The following is a 24,172-nucleotide window of genomic DNA, read 5'->3' on the forward strand; positions in this document are numbered from 1 at the left end:
CAAGTCCTTATAATCTTACATTACACAACCAAAGATGACAACTAATAGCGATCCAAGTATATTTGGGGTTAATCCATTTGTTCTCTGCAATATTAAAAAAAATTAAACTCACAGCAAATGATTAATAATGAAAAGACCATTTTCAGCGTAACAAATAGATTATTCCTAAACACTCATTTTCTGTCAAATACAACTTATTTAGGAATGGTTGCTTCAAAGACAACGTAATAATCCAGATTTTTCACTCCTTTTGTTTTTGCTAAACGTTTTGTAGAGAACACATTAAATATTAATTACAAATTGCTCCTAAAATTGAAACAAGTTTTATAATTTCACAGGTGCAAAATGGAATGATTTTGTAATACCAGAAATAGGCCAATCAAAAAAAAAAAATACTGAAAACAACTAGTCTAATACAAAACAGGAAAAATCTAAATAGCTTCATAAACCTTCTTTCAAGTTCAAGACTCATAAAAGGCACAAGTGTTGAGAATATAAATTCAGTCTTACCTAGTTTTCACAAACACCCACTGGAAATGATAGACCAGACAGCGTGGCAGCTTTTACTCTGGTAAATCCATCCTGTTCTAAGTTTCTGCAGCCACATTTTCTTCACCAAAGATGAGTTAAGAGCACTTTCTATAAGTGTGAGTTTCCACGAAAGGCAGTTGCTGAGCACAGAAGCCTCTTCTGTCAGTGTCCCTAAACGTGCCCTTTGTATGGGCCTCCACATTCTTGATGTACGTCAGAACTGCCCAGTGGAATGCAAGTCCTCAATAGAGGAATGTAAACTTATTCTTGTCAGTCTGTACCCAGCAAGGGAATACACAGCAAGCAAGCGGGTTATACTAAAGGGCGCTCCTTACTTACAAAAATGATTAAAAATGCAATACTCCAAGATCAAGTTTTCATACCTTCATTTTTAGAAAATGATAAAGTTACTAAATTTTACTCTTCTTAAAACTAATGACTGGCTGAAGCTCTTAAGCCTATACTCATTTATCTTCGGACTTACAAAAAAAAAAAAACCACATGACAGTATCTCTGGATAGCAGAATAGTAATGAACTTTAAGAAAAAAATCTAACAAGTAACTGCACATATCATTAATTCTGTCCTTAAAAATCAGTAGAATATACGTGAATAAATTTTTGAAAGTCCACAAGCATAAAATGGGTTGACAGACTTAACAAAAAGATTTAATCTTTTTTAAGATTTTGGTCTTGCTCTTTAATCAAAAAAAAAAAAAAAGAGCAATTTAAAGCAAGAACATACACACACAAGTATATATATATATATATATATATATATATATATATATATTATGTGTGTGTTCAATTACAACTCTTTCTAAAGTCTGGCCTTTTAACGGGCTCATATTTCAGAGGTAACTACTTGGAAAAACTAAACATACACTTAAGCTTCTCTAAATCTCTTTCAGGGCTCATTTAGAAATATTCTAACAATCATCACCCTGTGCAAATTAACAGAGGTTTCCTCCTCTGCACCGTGAATCTCAACATTTAACTACTGCTTATAAAAATTGGGCACAAGAAAAACTACAAGCAATGGCCTCACAGCTGTGTCTTCTACTCTCTGTTCATTCCTCACTTTGCCTGCTGTCTATTTAACTACAGAAGTGCTAAACATTTGGTATATATGCCATGAACATTTTAATTCCTTAAAAAAAAAAATCTAACCTGCACTGTCTTCAATATCTTTGAAGCACCAGTAACAGGAGTAGCACTGCCACCTTCTACGGAAGCTCTTTCCTCTGCAGCACTGAACACTCCCCAGCACCCTGCATGTTTTCGCTCAGTGAGTCCATGCGGCTGTAGCTCACACGGAGCCAACATTCCTTCTGCTGGCTAATTTCCTGCTTCGGTGACCCACCCACCCTCCTGTCTGCAGTTACGTGTTCAAGTGTTGTATGGGCGCTGTTTCCGCATACCAGCCTCATGACCTCAGCAGCTGCCTGACAGGCGCTCTTTATCAGTTTCTATTAATTCATTATCTACTCTCCTGTAAGTCAAGGGCAAGGAGGGAAATCTGCAATGTCTGCTCTCCTATGAGTCTTCAAGGTCAAATGCTAAAATGTGCTCAGCAATGCAATTTTGTTAATAAAATTTACCCAAACTATACCACATACATTGCTCTCCACCAATGTATTGCTGAATTGTATTCTAGCTTGCTGAACTGGTTGGAGGGATTATGGAAAAAAAAAAAAAAAACTAGCACAAATTTAAATCAAAACAACATGGGAAAAGTTGAAAGAGGCTGCTTTTGCCTTTTTTTTTTTCCTTCAAGAGGAAAAAAAAAGTGAATCTTACCTCAGCTGTACTGGGGTGAAGAGAGCAAGCAGTTTCTCTCTTGCCACATTCTAAACCAGCAAAGGACAGGGGTGTGATGACTACACGCCGGTGGTGTCTATGTCCTCGTGACCAAACTGCTAAGGGAACAGCTCAGCTAAATTGATCTGCTGCTATCAGTCTACACAGTGGCACAAACAGGTCTCTGCTGATCACAGTGCTTTGTTCACAGATGGCAGCTGATCAGTTAGTATAAAAGTTATGGCCCATAACAGCTTTCCCCCTCAGCAAGTAGACACATGCCTTATCCAACATGCCTTTGTTAAGTGCTCACCATTTCATTGTGCTAAGCTTGCCATGTTGAACACACAATGAAGCTTAGCTCAAAAATCTTATCTAAAAGTGACTTCTTATAAAATTCACTAAACAGGTACAATAAAGAATCACCTTAAGAAATAATCAACAGATCTATGTAAATTGAAAAAAATGGTAGATGAATTCACATGAATGGGTGAGACAGGTGCTAAGCCAAGAAGAATGTGAATAAATCTCAAAAATCAAACTAAGTCTCAAAAATGGTAACCGAACATCCGATGTTATTTTAAGGCTATTAGGAATGGCATCAAAACCCTGCCACCAGCTTCCAATGTTGTGTTTTTGTGTGCTAGATCTCATAACAATTCAGGTCACTTGAATAATACTGCATTCATAATTGCAGGAAGGTAAGGTAATGTATTTCCAATAAAGAAAAAGCATCAGCACATATATATGATTTTCTTACAAAGATTTCAAGCTGGAAACTCATATTATGTGATTTTAAAAGTTACTATAAAGCTACACAATGAAAACAATGTGGTATTGATGTAAGAACAGACAGGCAGATCATGTCAGTATCAGCTCTGAAAGTTATGGTCTTGATTAAGAAACATGGTCAACTGATTTCTAAAAAAATGTACCAGTGCAATTTTCCTGATTTTAAGAGAAATGCAGCATAAAACCACAGTGAGATTACCACCACATATCCACTAGAATGGTGAAAAGCTGACAACACAAAATGTGGATGTGGAGCAACTAGAACTCTCATAAATTGCTAGTGGGAAAGCAGTGTAGCAGTCACAATGGAAAGCAGTACAGCAGTACCTTATAAAGTTATACATGCACTTATCACGCCTAGGTAATTACTACTCCTAGGTAAATTCAAGAATAAAAACATGTCCACATAAACAGATGAGCCAAAAATCAGAATCAGTTAAAACTATGCTTTTCAACTAGTGTTTTATAAAAAAGCACTACTACTACCTTGTTTATAAAACTGAACAGGATTTACAAAATCTGGCATCTATTTTATATAAGAATTGGCAATGTACTGCACAGCTTGCTTAAAATCAATCATGAGGTAATTCTGCACTGGACGGACAATGAAGCAGAATTATGGTTGTCTAAGTCTGTCCCTTGTAAGCATCTCTTCTTTGCTTCTCCCTGCCTACAAACCTACCCTATCCTATTCATAACATTATCAGGTGACTCAATGCCTACATTCTCTTCCTACCTCCTGGAACTTCCCATGACAGGCATGTACCAGAACATGACTAAAATCAGAGATATTCTTTTCAACTCTGAAATCCACCATCTGATTTGCTTATAGGTGTCAGAAGCATCAACATGCATTCAGAACTACTGACCTCTTTTCATTCTGCCTTTTCCCTTGTCTTTACCTTCAGTCACGAACAAAAATCTCTAGGACTTGGAAAATATTTTGCCCATCTTAAGCCAGGAGAATCTAATAAAACTTGGTTTGGGAACTGCTACAATTTTATAGCTAAACACAAGGACTCTAGTTCAATATCTTTTCTATTTATTGGACTCCAAATATAATCTTAGAAAAGTTAAACTCATACTACTTGGGCTCGAGTAGTTACTGGGCAGCTTTACTATATTTGAAGTATGATTACTTTATACTCAATAAGCAGGGGGAAAAATGCTTTAGTTTCATGATGTTTCCATACACAAATCTAACTCCATATGAATGCTTTCTAAAGTCCACTTAAAAGGAATTTGATTACAAAACCTGGAAGACCCTATTTGTTCTGTTTCCAAAGTTATTTAACAAGTTAAAATTCCAGATCAGGTGACAAACTGGTGAACTGAAATGGCATGAAGCTTCTCAATAACAATCATTATTTGAGATTATATATGCCATCAAGGCAAAAGACCGCTGATGGATATATGCTGGAAAGTGTATAAACTGAACTGATGTAAAAGAATACTTTCAATTTTATGCTTGACTGAGGCTACCAGAAGCAAAGTGGGTGGGGACAGGAGGCAAAGGGTAGAAGAGTGTCCAGTGGACTGTGTGGAGAGTGACTGGTCTTTGGTGGTGAGCATGGAGAGGCATCAGACCTTTAAAGAAGTATGACCCTGCACTCCTATGCAGTGTTATAAACCAATATTGCCTCAAAAAAAAAAATTATCCTATTTGTAAAACTGAATTATGTAGGAGTATTTAATGGTGGTTTTCTAAATTACTCTTACTGAACAAAATATGTATTTTTTTTAACATAGCAAAGTATTTAAAAGATTTTGACCTTTGCCCTAATTTTAATAATCTGAAAATGTTCAATTTAGAAATAAGTTATCTTGAAATAACACTAAACAGTTTATAGCTAGAAGACACAAAACCATCAATAAAATATAAAGTAAAAGATATCCTAAAATAGTTGGCTTGAAAATTTTTGATAAAGGCAGAAGAAAATACAGTTTTTTAATGTTTATATAGTACATATTATATATAGTACATATTATATAGTACATATTACATAGTTTATATGGTGCATAGTTTATATGGTGCATATTCAATACCAGAAATTACATTTGACACTTAATTGGAAAAATACATAACCCCCTAAAAAGCCATAAATGTGTGGCAGAAGAAACATTTAAAGGAACCAATGCTTTTTAGCATTTTGAATTTACATCTCATATTCCAATTAGTAACCAATATGAAGCAGATAGTTTTAAAACTCATATTTTATTTAAATTCTAACATAAAAGGCAATGACACCCAAGTCTAAACTAGAAATTCACTGTATTTCAACCATTTCCTGAAGCACCTTTAAATTTTCAGAATATCTAAAAATGAAATTGAATATACAATATAAAGCCATTTTCTTTAACATTCAAATAATTTTGTCTTTTAAATATATGTGTGTGTGCGTGTGTGTATATATATATGTGCACAATTTAACTCACCACAAAATAAGACAGGGTCCCTGGACTATGAATTAGAAATTTTAATTTAATACATTCCAATTTCATCAAGTATCATTTGTTTCGCGTATCAATTCCTCTCTTGGTAACAGCCTTATTACTTTTACTAGTGTTCCAAATACTGAAAGTATGCTTCTTTAAACAAACACAAATTTATCTAATAAATAATGTAGGACATTTTGAATTCTCATAGGTCAAACAGTAAATCACACACCTCTCCAACTCCACTTTCCACTCCAAAAATAACCTTGGAACAAAGAAGGGCTCTAAGTTCCCAGCAGCGGCTAAACAATCCAAACATTTTAGAAAAAAACAATGTATTTCATTGATACACACATGCCAGACTTAAAACCTTCATGAAATATAATCTTTATTTCTGCAAGAGAAATGCAAATAAGAACTTGTAGAGTGAATCCTAACACACTTATATCATGAATCAAAAAATGATAAATTCCCTGACTGAAGACTTCAAGTTTCAGGTGATGTGATATCACATCAATTACACACACACATACACATCTTTAAGGCCACTTACTTTGTTCAGACACTACCACTGCCAGATTCCAAGGACTATGAAAGCTCGCATTTCTCTGTGTAGCACGTCTGTGGCGTTGTAGTTATAGCAACCAAATTCCCAACTTAATCCAGCAACTGAACTCCCTCTCTAGAGAGCAGTTCTACTCTGTGCATCAGATACCACATCAGAATATGATTTAGAAGGGGTAGTGATAGCCTAAATAATGCTAACATGTTTGTTTTCCCGGATGAAGCCATTTTATCATAAAGCAGAGAGTTCAATACCCAAAGGGGGGAAGTTTTAGTGTATTCCATTGTAACTTTTATATCTTATTCTATGCCTCTTTCATGTAGAAACCTACATGAGATAGAATTTAACATATGATATATTTACATCAAATACAACTAGATTCTCCTTTCAATATCAGACAAATCAAGTTCACATGTATTGTATAATTTTGCTTGCCTAATTTGGAACTTACCCTCACCATTTCCCTAAAATTTGAATATATATCTTAACCTTGATTGTGTCATGGGAATACCTGGCCTTGATCCAACTTTAGGTAGGACAATTAGGAATACAGATGATGTAAGACCTGAAGGAGTTGGCTGAGATGATGAAGAGTGTGCGTGTAAGGTTAAGAAGGATAATGCTGCATAGAAAGTTAAAGGGTCTGCAGGAAAAGCAAAGGGCAAGTGTAATAAAACTACTGATCACCTGCTCCATTGTCCATTCTCTTCTTCCTTTTGATAGGGATGTTTCTGTATTATTTCTAGTTGGCACACTGCATCACAGAATAAGAGACTCACACTCCTGGGTGTCATGAGTGGCCATGGGACTACAACTGGACAATGAGACATAAAGAAATGTTTCAAGGAAGTGGATTTAGACAGGAGCTAACTTTTGTGCTCTTCTGCCTTTTCTCCTGCTTCTAGCTTCCACTGCAGACATGACAGCTAGAGTTCGGCAGCCATACCGTACTATGAAATGGTCTTGTAAAGTATGTTCGAGTACAGACGGAAGAGGAAAGTCCACAACCTCTTCGCCCTGGAACTGCTATACCCTCGAGAACCATCCACCTTCAGGGTACTCTTACATAAGAGAAAAATTAGCTCCTGGTGTGTCTGTGTAATTGCTTTATACAACCAATAGTAACTGTTATTAAGACAGTAAGTATGTGACAAGATACTTTGCTTTTTCCCTCTTCACGCCCCTACACAGACCAACTACACCAACATCTCACAAGCTTCCCAACTCCTTCTTGCAATGTTGCAGCCTCATTCTTTTCCCCAGCTCATTTCTTCTCTTTATTCACCCAACATTCAATAAATCATAGGTTATTATTTCTAAAAGGAGTATCTAAGCATTAATATTGTTAAACTTTTTTAAGTGATTTTTTTTAAAAGGGAAAGTTAAAAATAAATTCCTGAACCAGTATGATTCAACCAATATTTATTAAATGCTTATTATGTGCTAGGTATTCAGGAAGGAAAGCTGAGTAATATGGCTTGTGCCCTTGAAAAATATTACAGTATAGCACAGAATTGGAAAGATTCACCCCACAGGGACATAAGGACAGGAGTCTCAGAGAATAAAATGTGTTTTGCACAGGTGGGTAAGTAGCGGGGGGTCAGTGATGGTGGCAACAAATAGGTGGATAACCCAAGCAGAGAACAGGCTGGGAAAGGTGTGCTTAGACCACAGTGAGCAGAGTAGGTTTCTAGAGAAGGTGTAGGGAGTGTCACAGGTTCTTAATTTGAGCTCACTAAGGAGTCTGGATTTTATCTGCTAGGCAACTAGAAGTCATTTAAACTCATTATGCAAGGAATAACAAGAACAATCCTGTGCCTGGTAACAGTGACATGGTGACACTATGGAAGATACATAGGGAGTTGTCTTAATGGAGCAGGTGACATTCAAACAGAAGCAGAGTAGTGGTGCTACAGGCAGCTGATTTGCTAGATTCTGCTGTTTCTAACCCTAAAATTGCCAGGGGGAAAATAAGGGTCAAAACTGAGACTCTCAGGGCCTCCCCGGTGGCGCAGAGGTTGAGCACTGAGTTGCAAAGCTGCCTGCAGCCTCTGCACCACCGGTCAATCCCCAGCCACCGGTCCCACATGGCACGCAGACCTCTCCTGCCGCCCGCTGCTCCCCTCAGCAGTGTACTTCGTCAGTCTGCCTGTTCTGTTCCCTGCTCTGACTCTGGTGAATTCTCTCACCCTCCCGCACTTCCAACTGTACCCAGTGCTTGTATGAATAAGTAATAAATCTTTAAAAAAAAAAAAAAAAAAAAAACTGAGATTCTCAGATTTCTAGAGTAAGTATGAAGGGGTTTATTACAGCCATTAGAGATAGAAAAAGCATGAGGTTGAGCATATTTGTAGGTGCTTATTACATTCTAGAGATGTCACATAGGGTGAAGGCACCTGGAAGAAAGCTATATAAAGTACAGAAGTTTCCCACATCCTCCCCTCCCCCTCTTCTACACACACTGGCAAAGCCTAACGCCCAGCATCACACACCCACCTTCTCCATATCTGTGCTCTAAATGGCTCAAAGAGGCCAGAAAATAAAAACAACATAAAACTTGGGACACGGGTATCAAATGGGCTCTCAACACTCCTTTTGGAGACTTCTTCGAAAACTGCTAAATACCCATCACTGAACTCCCAAATCTAACCTGTACAAGCAGTGGAACTCTCACCCTCTCCAGAGCTAATGACTGCCCCTGTGGCTTTCATCCACTTCTGCAATAGCCTCCCCTCTTTCCTCAACACTCTGATCACCCCTCTCCGTTAATGTCTATCAACATACGAACATGCACTAGAATCGTCTAACGTTAAAGAAACAATCCTTTCTGACTTCACAACTCACAGCCACCATATGCCACCTCCCAGGTCCTCCTCAGCTCCACGCTCCACTGAGATGGCTGGCTCAGGTCTCCCAGGCCTTCCTCCATGTTGCTAACTCCAAAGGTCAAGTCTCTATTCTCACTTTATTGAATCTCCATGCAGGATCTGACAAACTGACTCCTTCTTAGCTCTCCAAACATTTTTTTTCTCTTGGTTTTGAGGACACACAAGGACCTTTGTGTTTCAGCACCATAATCTATGCAGGGATCTAGGAGACACTCAAGAATATCTGTGGGGTGAATGAGTAAGATGGAAGGACAGGCGTATAAAGGATAGCAGGTGAGCAACTTAGGACAGAGGTCAGGATAGAAGGACTTGTTAATACTGAACATCATCGAGGAATCTTAAAAAAAATAATAATAATAACTAAAAGCCCAGGGTAATGTTTGATTCTAGAAATCTGTTTTATCATTTGGCTCATCTCATCACTCTTGATACTTTTCATAAACAATTCTCCTAAGATATGAAATTGTTAGGATAATCTCCCTTGTAGCAATTTTAAACATTAATATTTTAAAAGAGCAATACCATTCATTTCAGTGACTATTTAACTTTTGTTTTTATGTTTAACTTAACCTATGAAATAGGAAGCCTTGGAAATCTTGATACAGATATCTCAGGTTTTTTTTTTTTTTTAACTGCTGCTAGATTAAGTGTAGATAAATAACTCTAGAACAGTCAAGTCCAGATACACACATACAATGTATATATACATATATTTAATACAACTTTATATTCAGTTATATGCATGTTTATGTATAGTAGCCAACTACAGTCCCCAATAGCCTGCTTCTGCACAATAATGTGATAATGGGTTCCAAAAGCCAATGCCTGAGATGAATAGTTCTCACTAGTCTTTGCTAACTGCCACCACCTACTAACTTAAGGTCATTCCAAACAAGAATTAAACAAAGTTTATATTTCTCTTGGAAGGAAAGAGTATTCTTTTTCTTTTGGAAATAACTTCTACTGACACTGGCTATAAGAACACTTCCGAAAAGGACTATGTATTAACTCATTTAATTCTGTTAAAAATTACTGATATCTTCCCATGGTGGGAGGGAAGGTAGGTTAAGACCAACACATTATTTTTAAACTCAATGAGAATAGTTCTTAAGAGGATCTGTAGTTTTTCTTTTCTTTCATAACTTTGCTCTTTCCTTCTTATAACCACTCCCACTGTTATTTTGCCTAAACTTGAAGGTCTTACCTTTCATGCAAACTCTTAAAATCTGACCCTCACTTCTCTTCATACCTTTTGGATACATTTAATGTCCAATAAAGTTGCCCTCCGACAATATAACTCACCAGTAAGTTGTTTTGAGAATACAATACTTCCTCTCCAATAAGGAATCACATGATGTTGTAACAAATTTTCACTCTTTTCATAGTATGGTTTACTAATCCTATACAGCTCTTTACATGACATGAGGAGTATTTAAATTGTGTTCACCCCTTACTGCATGAATAGAAAAATCACTCTTCCACTGCTTCACCCCTTTTCATTATGAAAACGAGCAAGCACTCAGAGTGATCAATCAACTTATAGTGTAGCCAAGCAGCAGTAGCCTGTGATTTTCAAACTCAAGGAGCTCATTGTTTGTCATGTGAATCATAATGAGGATAGTTTTTCAGCCTCTCAAAACTCATTAGTTAAATGTCTTGTTTCCCCACTTATCCTCATTATAGCTGCCAGCTCTAATTTAAAGTATGATTATTAAGACCACCATAACACAACTTTAATTTCTTAACTGTAGATATATTTGGTATCAATGAAGAAGTTGAATTGTAAATGGACACAGCCAATGTACAAATAAATGACCAGCACACTGCTCCCGCCCTCCTGCCAATGTTACTTGAGACCTAACTTAACAGCAGTTCTACTCCTTCCAGCCAAGTTATGCAGCTTTGTAAACTAGATCTCTCGTTAATGCCACCATCACCAGTGCTTTCACAGTACTTCATGCCCTAAACTGCACTTCTATTTTAGATAAATGATCCTATTCTTGTACCTTCACTCAAGCTATTGTTTATCTTTGAACAACTGCCCCTAAACACCTGTATCTGCACCATCATTCATGATCCTGACTACGTCCAATTCCCTTCCAACCACTATCCAACAACTTAACTTACAGACCCAATGCAAGGCCCACTTTTTAGGAGCCACCCTTGATTACTGCCCACATGACTGGTCCTTGAATGACATCTTTTCATTTCAAGTCATTTTGTCATTGCATAGATAAGAAAAACAATCCCAGTCAACATTGAATGATATGACATTATTTGGGGACCTACTTTTATTATATGTCATTTTAAAGTTGCAATTTCTAGAACCTATTCACAAATTAAATGAAGACTTACTTATACATTAAATCCTTCTATGTGCAAAAGGATTTTGTGTTCTTGTGGTCCTTGCTCTACCAATTTACACTGTACTATTCAGTGACACCTGGGCAATGTTTCCATGTTTCAGATATGACTGCCTCATCTCCCCAAAGAGATTAAATTACATTGGGGAGTAGATCATGTTGCTTTCTTTGTATACCCTAGGATATAGGGACCATACAAACCCAACACAAGTTTCAATTAACGTCTGAGATATGCTTTATGGAAAATGCCTCCAAAACTGAACTCTTAACTGCCTTAGACTGATCTAAGAAAACCCCTAAGTAAGAAAATGACCCATGAACCAATCCTAAATTTTGATGGTATTTCACTGTTCCTTCTGCTCATATGTTGCCAGTTGCAGACCTAATCTTTCTACAACTCTTGTAGTGTTGGGTTACTTTGCCTGATATGTCTATTCTGGAGAGTCAATGCATCAGAAGTCTCAGTCCCTCTGTATAGGCTGTGGCCCCAACCCCTCTGGCTCCCGGCTTTAATTGCAATGATTCCTCAGCATCTTCTAAGATCCAAGACTTATATTATAGCACACCTGCACTTCTCTCTTCCTTCAACCAACAGCCCTTGCCCTGGTCACTGTATTGATACAAAATTGATCCAATTGTTCTGTATTTAAAAATCCGGAAAGACTGCAATTATCAGAAGATGTTATTTGTTTATGATTAAATTGGTTCTTACGATCATTTTCATTAAAAGACGCTTCCTTGGAAGCCTTCATGATAAAATTGATTCTATGATAAAATCAGTGTTTTAGCAGGAACAATTTCTCCCCCCAAGATTGTAACCAACATAAATTTAGAGTCCAGTTAAGAAAAATGCTTTAAACCTCAAATATCTAGCATACGTTTTTGCAAACAGAAATAAAAATAATTTACATACTAATAGGAAAAAAATCCAACTCTAGGAGGTTCATACACAAACTAGGAAAATATCTTCTTCTTTAGCAATCCAAACAGCAGGCTGACCACTTAGAAACACAGTCTAAGGCTATCTTTAAAATCTAACGTAAAATTTATAGTCTTTCAAATTAGCTAATAGTCAAGACCTACCATGTTAATACAAGTTATTTTACTGTCACTTGACTACATAGACTTTAGCATTCCGAGTGTGGTAATTTTAGAAGAGAAAAAAATTTAAAGTACATGACTATGATAGCTCCATAAGTACACTGATGTAGAGCTCATCAGGGCAATAAACATTATTAATATCTTCCTCCCCATTATGTAGAACACACCAAAAATACATTAAGAAAACCATTTCTAAGCCTGCAACTTTATAGAAGATAATCATCTGCAGGCAACCCTTGATGTTGAGGAGTTGGTTTCAAACCACAGCAATACAGTGAATACTGGAATAAAGTAATGCAATTTTTTGGGTTCCCCAGTGCATATAAAAGTTATGTTTGCACTATATTGCAATCTATTAAGTCTACAACAGCATTATATCTAACAATATAGTTAAAATACACTTCATTGGTAAAAAAGGCTAACCGTCATCTGAACTATTGGAAAAACGACCCCAACAGACTTGCTCAAAACAGGGTGGCCACAAAACTTCAATTTGTAAAAAGTACAGTATCTGAAGTGCAATAAAGCAAAGCACACTAAAATGAAATGAGCTATGCCTGTATTACTTTCTAGACTCACTGCTGGAGGCAGTGAGTGTGGAGAAACTCTTTCCTCAAAAGCCTTCACTACCCTCTGCCTTTCACTGTCTTAATATATCAACCTGCCATGACTACGGATATAAACAGCGCATTGTAGACTGTAGCACACACCCTGGACAACTTAAAAGCCGCACTGCCTTGCATCTAGGCTGGGGGGAAACATCTATATTCATCTACAGCAAAGGGCCCCGCCCACATTTTCCTAAATGAGAATGAGAATAACTTTTGCTGTAGTACTAAATTACCTTTGTCCACCACCTTTCTGACCATACAAAGAAAATGAACTAATTTTAAGTAAGATTTTAGAAAAATATAACAATAAATTGTATATTGCTTTGAGAATACCAATAGTACTCCAAATAGGAGTTTAGCTCTAAGGCAATGTTATAGACAACACGGTGACATTTCAGCCACTTGTACAAATACTAATGTTTCAAAACATGATAAATTCCTAGTATATTTACAATAAACTTCACAAAAACATTTATGTCACTGAAAGTGCTTGGAGTGGGGAAGGGTAGGTGGTCACTGGTAGTCTCAACGAAGGCAGGCACAGACTTCAAAACTGTTATAAATCCTCTCAAGAAACAATATTCATGTCTGAACAACGAAGTAAAGGTATGCAACCAAATCAACCCTCATCTGTTCTTTTAAAAAATGGAAAGAAAAACATGATGTGCTGACCTAAACGTCAACTGAGCCATTCAATAAAGCTCATGAAATATAGAAACCACATGACAGATTTTCTGCAAAGCATATGCCCTTTCTCACCTGCTATCAGGTGTCAAAGCATTTCCATGAAAATTAGTTAAAAACATGAACATGTTGTTCAAGCTTCTTTTTTATTCGACACTAAGTATTCAGGGTGAATTACCTGCCAAAATGAGTCAAAATTTTCAAAAAAATGATTAGCTTACTATCATATATGTTGACAGCCAAATTCCAACTAGCATGATTAAAAAGCATGGTAAATGTGGAAAACAATCTATGAACCAGACTAACACATATTCCTCAGTATTTTCTGGGGAAAGAAATAACATACGGATCACTAATGGCAACCTTGAGCAGAGCACTAGTAGAGACTCTTCTTATTAAAATCATCTCAGTATTATTCCTAGGGCAACATCCCTGAAGGAAACAAACAACTTGGAAAGGGCAAATGTCACCAGGTGCAACATGAAGGAATAAGCTATATATAGTACTTGCTGTCACCCCATGTGAAACATCATGCCTTCCTTCATCCCATTAAAGCACTGAATTGCAAATGCTTCACAGTCAGCCAGAGGAAAAGTAACTTGTCATCTTTTAAAATAATTAGACATAGAGTCCCTTGTGTTTATGAAATGGGTCTGAATTGCATGTTCTCATGTTCTCTTTCTTCTCAACAGCAGCTTTCTGAACATTAGGTTCCCTACCCAGAAGTTAAAACAAGCTGTTACTTAACTAGCTGATAATGGCTGGTAGTCAAGACAGACCATCAGACTACTTTGTTGTTCCAGGAACTTGGTCAACAGATTTAGTTTGTACAACAGACACTTAATCAAGACGATGATGTCAGTATCCTTTTTTCTCTTCAGGATGCATTAATTTCAAATTACATATATTATAGTATTATTTATAATTAAAAGAATTAAACAATTTTCCCTTTACAATTATTAACTAAATCGTAGAAAGTTCAATAACTGAATGCTAAACAGACATTAAAATGTATAAAGAGTGATCTTTTAAAAAGTTTTTAATATTGGACCTCCCTGGTGGCCTAGGGGTTAAGTCTCAGCACTATCACTTCTGCGACCTGAATTTGATCCTGGCCAGGGAGCTGACCCACATGGCGCAGCAAACCTCTCCTGTCTCACTGGCTGCTCCCCTCAGTAGTGTATTTCAATAGACCTACCTGTTCTGCTTCCCACTCTCTCTCTGGTGAATCCTCTCACCTGCCCACCCCCCCACACACACACACCTCTGGTCTATACCCCAGTTCTTCTAAGCAAAAATTTTTTTAAAAATTTAAATTAAAAAAAAGATTAAATAATGTGTTGAGATCTCAAGTATGAGGGAAACACATGCAAGACTATATGAAAAAATACTCAACTATAAAACAGTATTAATTTAGGTGAGAGATTTAGGTGATGTTTTCGCCTTTATCTTTGAAAATTTACATAGAATTAACTATTGCTTTAAACATTAAAATTACATGTAATTTTAAAACTATTCCAATGCTTAAATATTTGTCTACACCTTCTTTCAGCTTCAGAAATAGAGCCTCCAAAAAGGCACCAAACATTAAGCCCTGTGTTTGAAAGAGAAGATGACTCCATTCCACTGGGAAACAGAATCCTCAGAATTACAGGATTACAGAATTACAGCTCACCAGGTCACTACAAGCTTCCTAGGTAGAAATCTAGGACGTACCATCCAGTGCTGCTCAAGTTTCCTCAGTAACAAGATGCACCTACTACATGTAGAGTTGTGACATTAAACGACTTAATATATTCAGAGCATTTAGAATGGTATCTGGCAAACAGAAAGCACTATCAAAGCCTTAGTTATTTTTCCATCTTCATTTTATTACAGCTACAATGACTATCACTTTTACTGCCACTACCATTCCGCTATCAGCATGGCTATTGCCACTCTCAAACAATAGGCAAGCGGGCAATAGGGCTTCCCTTCCTCGTGGGGCCATTTTCCAAAGGGAATAATGGCCGCCAATCTGATCTGGGAGAAGCGCAAGGGCAAAGAGGCATGGGAATTGCACCAGAGATTGTTTTTCATCAATGCAGCGAGCCTCTGGCAGTCTTTCATGACCATTCTGGCTCGTCCCAAGGCCTTCTATTACCACACCCAGGTGGATCAGTCCCTACAGTATAAATTACCTCTGCCTGTCTCACTGACATTTTATAAAAATTTGTTCTCATCTTTAAAATAGATCAGCATATCCCTGACCCCATTCAGAGTTATTTATTAAAAACACATTCTAATATTTTTATGGGAGAGCAAGGTTGCAGAAGGGAGGGGAGAAGCGATCACGCCACAGTCACAAACTTAGTAAATTTGATTTAGTAATTTTAAAGCTATTTAATCAGTTAAAATAAAAAGTCTTTAGTCAAAATAAAGATATTTAATTGTGGGGAAAAAAGATAATTGGGTGAAAAATAACCCCTGAAATTCAGTAGCTGACACCTTCAGGGAACCTTCACATAAGCAACCATGTAAGTGACAGAGGAACTTTAACCCTCTTGGCCACAGCTGAGTGGAACTAGGAACACATCTGCCCAAGCCCCGTCAATCAGATTGTAGCTATAAGAATCTGAGAACATACACAGGCACTACCATCAAGTGCTGTAAACACTAGGAACACAAGGTCATAAATCAGCAGTCAGCACATATAAGCCAGTCACATGGAGAGAGAAACTAATACCCTTAGAGGGTGGGAAGCCAGTCCACAGACAGATGCAAAAATGAGAAACCATATGGTCCTGAGAGGCAGAAAAGGTCACTGACAGTTCCTAGCTTTCCATTTCTAGTCCCATGTGGTCTCAATGAAGTTTCTTTGTCTCTCTTTAGATGTTTATGAGACTGCTTGGTTATAGAGGCAGAGTTTATTCACGATGAACAAATGTGTCCTAAACTAGTATGACATGTTCCTGTAACAAACGGACATATCATCAGCATGTATTCTGGTTTTGCCCTTTGTTTAAGAGATTGGAACATAAGATAGTCCTCTTTCTTAAAGATTTACAAATCAATACCCCAACGTACTGACAACAGAAGAGGAAACAGAAGAGAAAATACCGCAAATAACTCAAATCTGCAAAGAATTTCAAGCTTCATGGAAAATCTATTACATAATGTCTATACAATACCTGCTTCTTGGAAGAAACATGGATTCCTTGATGAACACAGAACCAGACAGCAAGATATACCAGCAGGTCCCAATATCATCAGGGCTGAAAAGAAAATAGTATCAGGTGATTATCTAACAACAACAACAAAAAAAATCCAAACATAGCACAAAGTGTATTGCCTATGTGACTTTTAGAATCAGCATCAATGAAGCACGAAACACACATTAAATAGCATTATTCAACTACTGAACAATTTTCTGATTATCTTTTATTCCCCGAATAAGCAAAAAATAGTTACTAATATATTTACATGATTTAAATGTTCCTCAAACTTATGGTACCACCTATAATTGTAAGTTTTAATTTTTAGTTTAATTTAGTTAATTTTGCTTCACAAAACAAAAAGACAAGAACACTAAAACACAGCCATCCCAAGCCTCTTCCCAGTCTACCAAGCTCCCACATACTTGTATCACAAGTGATACCAGGGACACAATGTAATATAGAATGTCTTTATGCACATGCTCACAGAAAGAATATATCCTTATTTTTCTCACCACCTTTTCTTTTTACAGAAAAGACAGTACACTCGTCACTGCTCTCTTCCTTGTGATAACTCCTACAGATTAGAGGCAGCTCCTAGTCTACCAGCACATCCACACTCCTGCCACTGGCAGGGAAGAGGGGAGGTTCAGAGCACAACACAGAAGCTGTACCCCAGGGACTCACATGGGCTTTGCAAGGGCATCCTATCTGCCAAGGTCATTTTTTTTTTTTTTGGTAGATGGAATCCAAAAGTTGTTAAAGGAACACTAAATTCTATTTATAATTCAGAACAAAGTTACTGAAAACACCAATCACTACCACCTAATCATTTTCACTTTGCTATTTGCTTCTAAAGCAAATCAGCAGATGTCAGTTTACCACTTCTGTTTTTTGCCAGTTACTTAACTACTCAGTTCTCAACAGCAATGCTCAAGAAAACATGAAAATATTGTCAAATCAAGTTGAGTTTCAATGAAATAAAATGAGTTCACAAAGGCAAAATATTTCCCAAAATAGTCTCTACCCTTTTCTTCCTAGTTTTTAATCATTAACTTTTACAACCAGCATCATACACCAAGGTTTTTTTGGGGAAAAACTTATTTAACTCTGACAGAGAATACAAGAGACATTCACTGGTGTTTCAGCTATTCCTTATCTGTCCATTTTGAAGGCAAAATTACTATGGACCAAAAAAAAAGCACGAGGTTTGTAAACTCAGCTTTCCTGGCAGGGGTCATGAAATATACATGAGGAGGCAACCAATGTCCAAAATGGGTAACATACATGGAAAGAGTATTTTGCCACCCTGAATACCCTGTAATTAGGGTTAACTCTTCATATCAGGAAAAATTTAAGAAAGCAGAGATAAACTGGTCCACTCAACATCTACCACTTATTATTTTTATTTACCTAATAGACGGGCTGTTGCTCTACCTTTTCCAAAAAAAAAAAAAAAAAAAAAAAAACCCTCAAATGTTAACTCACAGGGGCTATATTTGCTTGAGTGGGCATTTGCAGAAAATAATCAGTCAACAAATATTTAGTGAGTGTTTACTACATTTCATGCCAAATAAGATCACTGCAGTTTCTTCACTGAGCCGTCCACTCAGCACAAATACCGCTGCAGGCTGGGTGCCTTCCTGTCTCTTCCCTCACAGGCAGGTCAGTCCACCCAAGACGTGTAGCCCTCCCTGCTTCCTAGTCACTCTACTGTACAAGAATGGCTCAAATTCTACTTCTTTAATAAAATCTCTTCATGCTGTTTTCCTAACTCCAAAATACTTACTCCATCTAATTTTATTCTACTTTATGTTTTCCTCTAAGCATTTCTTATTGGTGAGCTATCGAGGAATACCTCCCACTACACTGAACCTCCTTTTAAGAAGGACCTGAGCACTGTATCTAGAAACTGGGCGATTTTTCAGTTATCATTTGCTCAGGGAAATCCAATCATGATAGGCATTTGCTTATAACCCACGATTCCTTAATGGGAGAAAGTCCAAGCCCCTGAGTGCAGCACATAAATGGAGCAATATCTGTTTCACAAAGCGCAGAGCTTTTGGATCACACAGTCAGTCAAAGGAGCCATGTGATCCTGGTGAGGTTAAATGCTGAGAGTCCAGCTCCTCAACTGTAGAATGAGGATACCAATGCCTTCTTCACTATGTGACTCTGACTTAATGAAAACTTTAATGACATATATTAAGTACCTTGCATAACAGGTGTGTACAAAATGCTAGTTCTCTTATTTCTTTTCCTCTTTTACAACCATACCTGAAAGTAAAGAGTCAACCTACAACTTTACTTTCTCTCCCTAACACTGACATATCCTATGTTGCCAAATTCACCCTCTTCAATCATTCTATGCTTTTCCCCACCTATGCCTCAGTGCCTTCGAATGAGACTGCTGTTATAGCTTCTAAGTAATAACTTTGTTTACTCCCCGCCCCTAAGTTAATAACTTCTATCTAGTAAAGTGATTACTCATCCTTTGAATCCCAGGTTAACCACTCTCTCCTCTGAAAACTGTTTTAGTATCATCCAAATAAGAAAGTCATTTTCTCCCTGACCAGGGCACTTTGCACATGCTTGCACTAAACAGCAGGCAATGGAATTATTTTAGAAGTCATCCCCTTTAGTTTTCAAATGTCTCTAACTCCTCAGTACCCACAATATATACTGTACATGATGTGCCATTGGCACCCAGAACATGATGTGCCATTGGCATGTTTTAATCGGTATTAAAACATCTAAATGTCATAATGTGAGTTTCAATTTACCAGTAACTGGAAAAAATAGTCAGGTTTAAAGAACTCCCTAAGCAATATCCTAAAAATCCACTAGGTGGCGACATCTCCACATGAACGAGCTGCGTGTGCTGCTCCACGATGCCCATTACAATGCAGGAGGTTAACACAGGTGGATCAATAAGGGTGACAAGGTGGGAGTGAAGGGTTAATGAGCTAATAATTCAAAAAAGTGGAAAAATTAAATCAACTAAGATTTATTAGAGGACAAAAATGTAATTTGTGAAAAAGCTATTCAGTTATCAATACAACATGAAAATTTGAGTGACTGAAGACTACCTTATGGATACGAAGGAGAGGTAGGCTGAAAAGAGTAACCAGGAAGGATGCAGGTGGCTGTGGCAGAGGACAATGTATTCATCACAAAGACAGAAATGTAGGGGTAAAGAGGGGATCGGGAGGGGAAGGGGGGAAGAGAGGGGGAGGCAACGAGAGGGAGAGGGAGCCGAGGTAAGAGGTTTTAACAAATAGAAATTTAAAAACATAGCACCCACACAGAATGCAAATAATTTGGGAGAAGTTAGTGCTTCTGAGATGACCCAGACAAAAATATGGCACCAGGAGTGTCGGGGCTGCAAGAAGGAATCCCTCCCACTTAGAGCTGCAGCACCATATGGCAGACGTGACTCGAACGAGTGAAGCACCCCTGGCAAGTGCATCAGAACATGGAAGCAAAATGATGAGCACTAACTGGTTATTAAGAATGGGTGCCTGGAGCGCTGGTGAACTGTGCATCAGGGAAGAGGTGGTCATATAGTCAGTAACCACAGGGGGCAGTCAGGTGCAAGTGAGACCACATGTAGCATCCAGCATCAATTTTGGGGGCTATTTAAGAAAGAAAGGTTGAATTATACTACCTGGGGTGTTACATCATACTCAAACTACAAAGTATTTGGCATCTGGTAAAAGCAGAAACAAAACTCAATAACCCTATAACCAATAAACCATGCCTTAAGCTTAAAAAAAAAGAGAGAGAGAGAAAGGGAAATGAAGGCTAACAAAAATTTCGATAAATAAGTGGAGAACAACTAGCAAGGAATCCCAGAGAGCGGTTGCTGTCCCAGCCACACCTTCCAGCTAAAGGATAAAACCAGAAAACAGTGTCTAGGAAGTTTGTCCCTCTCCATAACCTATCATAACTTCTGTTTGTTCCCCTCCCATATATCTCTTAATCGAATCCTTTGTTGAAATTCAGAGCCTCATTTGCTCTTGCTCACCTACACTGTTGTTATACTCTGCGACCAGCTTCGGCTTGCACTCTCAAATATAAGATTATGCCAAAAACCAAAGTGAAAAGAACTCTACTTATTTACAACATATTATCCTCTATCCTTTCATAAGAGTCCAGTAGTTAGTTCAGATCAGAGAAAGATTCTTTTATTAAAGATTTATTTATTTATGCATACAAGAACTGGGGTATGGGCTAGAGGTGCGGGGGGTGAGAGGATTAACTAGAGACAGAGTGGGGAGTAGAACAGGCAGACTGGCTGAAATATACTGCTGAGGGGAGCAGCAGAGGAGTCAGGAGAGGTCTGCTGCACCATGTGGATAACTCCCTGGCCAGGATCGAACTCCTGTTGCAGTCGCTATGAGATGGCCTCACAGGTTGCATCTTAACCCCGTAGGCCACCAGGGAGGCCAGATCAGAGATTTTCAACAAGCACTTTGCAAGCCCCTCAGGTCTGCATGCCGCCAGCCCCCTTTCAACTATAACAGCTACTGCTATTTAGCTGAGTAGGATTTCCTATGAACAAAGTGTTCTGTGGCTTAATAAAGAAGTTCTAACAATGGCCACTTTCCAATATGCAGATGGTTTTCAGATACACAATAATTTTCATCGTTCACAAATGTTACATTACTTATGTTACTGGATTTATTAAAAAGTTTAACAATTATTTGTATGTTTTTTCTCCTCAGATGGGACTCTTAGCTATAAACTCAAAGACAAAATAAGCTCATTGATTTTGTATGGCCAATGGCACAAAGTAATAAGCTGGCTAGATAAATCAGTGCAATCCAGTATAGGAAGGACACTAACAGAGCCAGATCAAAAGTAAGACAGAAAGTATGGAACATATTTTAGAAAGAGCTGTACCAAGAGTTAAAAGATTTTGGCATCGGGCCTCCCCGGTGGCGCAGCGGTTGAGCGCTGGGTTGCGAAGCTGCCCGCAGCCTCTGCAGCGCCGGTTCGATCCCCGGCTGCTCCCTCGCCACCAGAGGAGGGTCCCACATGGCGCAGACCTCTCCTGCCGCCCGCTGCTCCCCTCAGCAGTGTACTTCGGTCCTTCTGCCTGCTCTGCTCCCTGCTCTGGCTCTGGTGAATTCTCTCACCCTCCCGCGCTTCTGACTGTACCCAGCGCTTGTATAAATAAAATAAATAAATAAATCTTTAAAAAAAAAAAAAAGATTTTGGCATTTACACATTTAACCTTCAGAAATGCAATGTTTTATTATAAAAGTATAAACTTCATAGTATGTAATTAAATGTATTACTGTAAATTTTCATAAAAACAATGTTTGAAAAGTAGAGGGTAACTTTTTCTTTTATGCCCTAAAAGCTTTAAATCGTAAGGAAGTTATTTGACTTTTATAATGAAAACACTCAGAAGCCAAAAAAGCACTATTTTAATGTTAAGTTTTTCAGAAAATCCTTTTACTCCAATTAGTAGCAACTCTTACAGGGATTGGAACCAACCAACAGACTACCAGTCACATCAGTAAGAACTCTAAAAACTGACAAAAAGATTAAGGATGTTTCACTTTGTTTTGAAAATATTTTACTCAAATCTATTAAGGTTATTTTGAAAAAATGCAAGTATTTTAAAAATAAAGAGGCTACAGTAATCAATTTTTTAATTGTGATAGTTTACTTAACCAGGAATGAATAATATAAGCTATTAAAGAACTAACAAAGCTAAAAATTCTGTAGTTCATTTATACAGTCATTCTGAAATACACAGAATTGATTTTGCAAATGAAATGGAATAATGCTCTCAGAATTATGAAATTATCTAATAAAAAATTTCTTGAATTTCTTGAATGTCAGTGCAGGATATATATTTATATAATACATCAATAAGCGAGATTCAGCTATACGAAGGGTAATGGGATATATTCAAGGGCTCGAGAAACAGTTTATCAAATTTAAAGGAGCAGCTAAATCTGAAAAATTGACTTTTTTGAAAACTACCAGTGGGCATGAAATTAACTTACAAACTTGTTTCTGAGAGAGTTCTACACTGCAATTTCATTTTCATCATGAACCTATTCCTCATCTGGAGCAATCTGGTGCTCAAAAATGTTAAGTAAAACTTGTAGAAATCCAGAGAAAGGGTCAAATTTGAAACCAGATCCACCCAAGTCCACTAAAGAAATCCTACAAGTACCTGCAACACTGCAAAAACAGTTGACAGTGCCACCAACCTGCACAATCAGAAGTAAGCCTCTTGGGGGGTTGCACATACTTTAAACAGCTATACTTAAGAGAAGTGCAGGGGGTATTACTCACTAAGGAGTTCCATATAAAACTGATTCAAAGAACAACCTAACACCTACTCATGCAGGAGGCATCTTCTTAGGAACTTACACACTAATGAAGGTCTTTATCTATCAAAGGCATATATTCCTTTCAAATAAAATACCTGAGAACAGACTAAATGCAAATGTCTGTGCCATGTGTGGCAAATGTAAACTTGAAACAAACAGCCCCAGCTCTCATGGAGTTTACAAGTGTTTTTATTTAACTACTTATATTTACCATAAATATGAAACATTTTCATTTAAAGACTACTAGTATACACAAAAAATATTGTTTCCAAGGAGTCTTAAAGTATCACCATGTACATAGAACAGTGTTCCTAAGTATGTAACATGTGGGGATGTGTATGTGTTTGAATTTTCGTGCTAACACAGAGCATGTACCATGCCAAGCTTAGTGGTGAACATCCTTGCCTGGAGATTCTAGGACTAATGTGTAACTCTTTAAAGGAATCATTTTTCCAAGGACATGAAAACCTTAGGTTTCATTGCCTTTATACACACATGCAAATATAGTAAAATTGTGGATACGTGGACAAAAAGGATATTTTAAAATTATGGTTTTACATCTTTCTGGGGAAAAAAAGGTAGAAGAACTAAAACAACCTAGGTAATAAATGTGTTTGCAACAACAAATAAAAGATTTAAATAAAAGCTTGGCCACATCAGAAAGGAAAGGAGTGTGATAACTGGATGTCAGCCCAAGAGTCAAATTTATTAAGTACAGAGACACTGGCGTGCAGAGTCTGCAGGAGAAGGGGCGGAGGAGAGGCTGCTATCCAGGTGAGAACAGGAATAACCACTCTGCAGGAAAGGGACAAAAGGCCATCCCTCCAGGAGGACTGAGACAGGCTAAAGCAGC

General features: G+C 37.5%; 1 protein-coding gene across 2 annotated transcripts in view; it reads right to left on the reverse strand.

The window, feature by feature from the left end:
- The window catches only part of RAPGEF2 (Rap guanine nucleotide exchange factor 2), a gene marked incomplete at both ends in the record, with an annotated part of 193,591 nt that overhangs the window by 98,128 nt on the left and 71,291 nt on the right, over positions 1 to 24,172 (reverse strand). For both annotated transcript variants that reach the window (XM_084245830.1, XM_084245829.1), the window contains one exon: positions 16,940 to 17,023. In XM_084245830.1, the coding sequence (XP_084101956.1) occupies positions 16,940 to 17,023 (84 nt within the window). The remainder of the gene's footprint in view (positions 1 to 16,939; positions 17,024 to 24,172) is intronic.

This window comes from Talpa europaea, assembly GCF_964194135.1.
Source record: "Talpa europaea genome assembly, chromosome: 10".
NCBI lineage: Eukaryota > Metazoa > Chordata > Mammalia > Eulipotyphla > Talpidae > Talpa > Talpa europaea.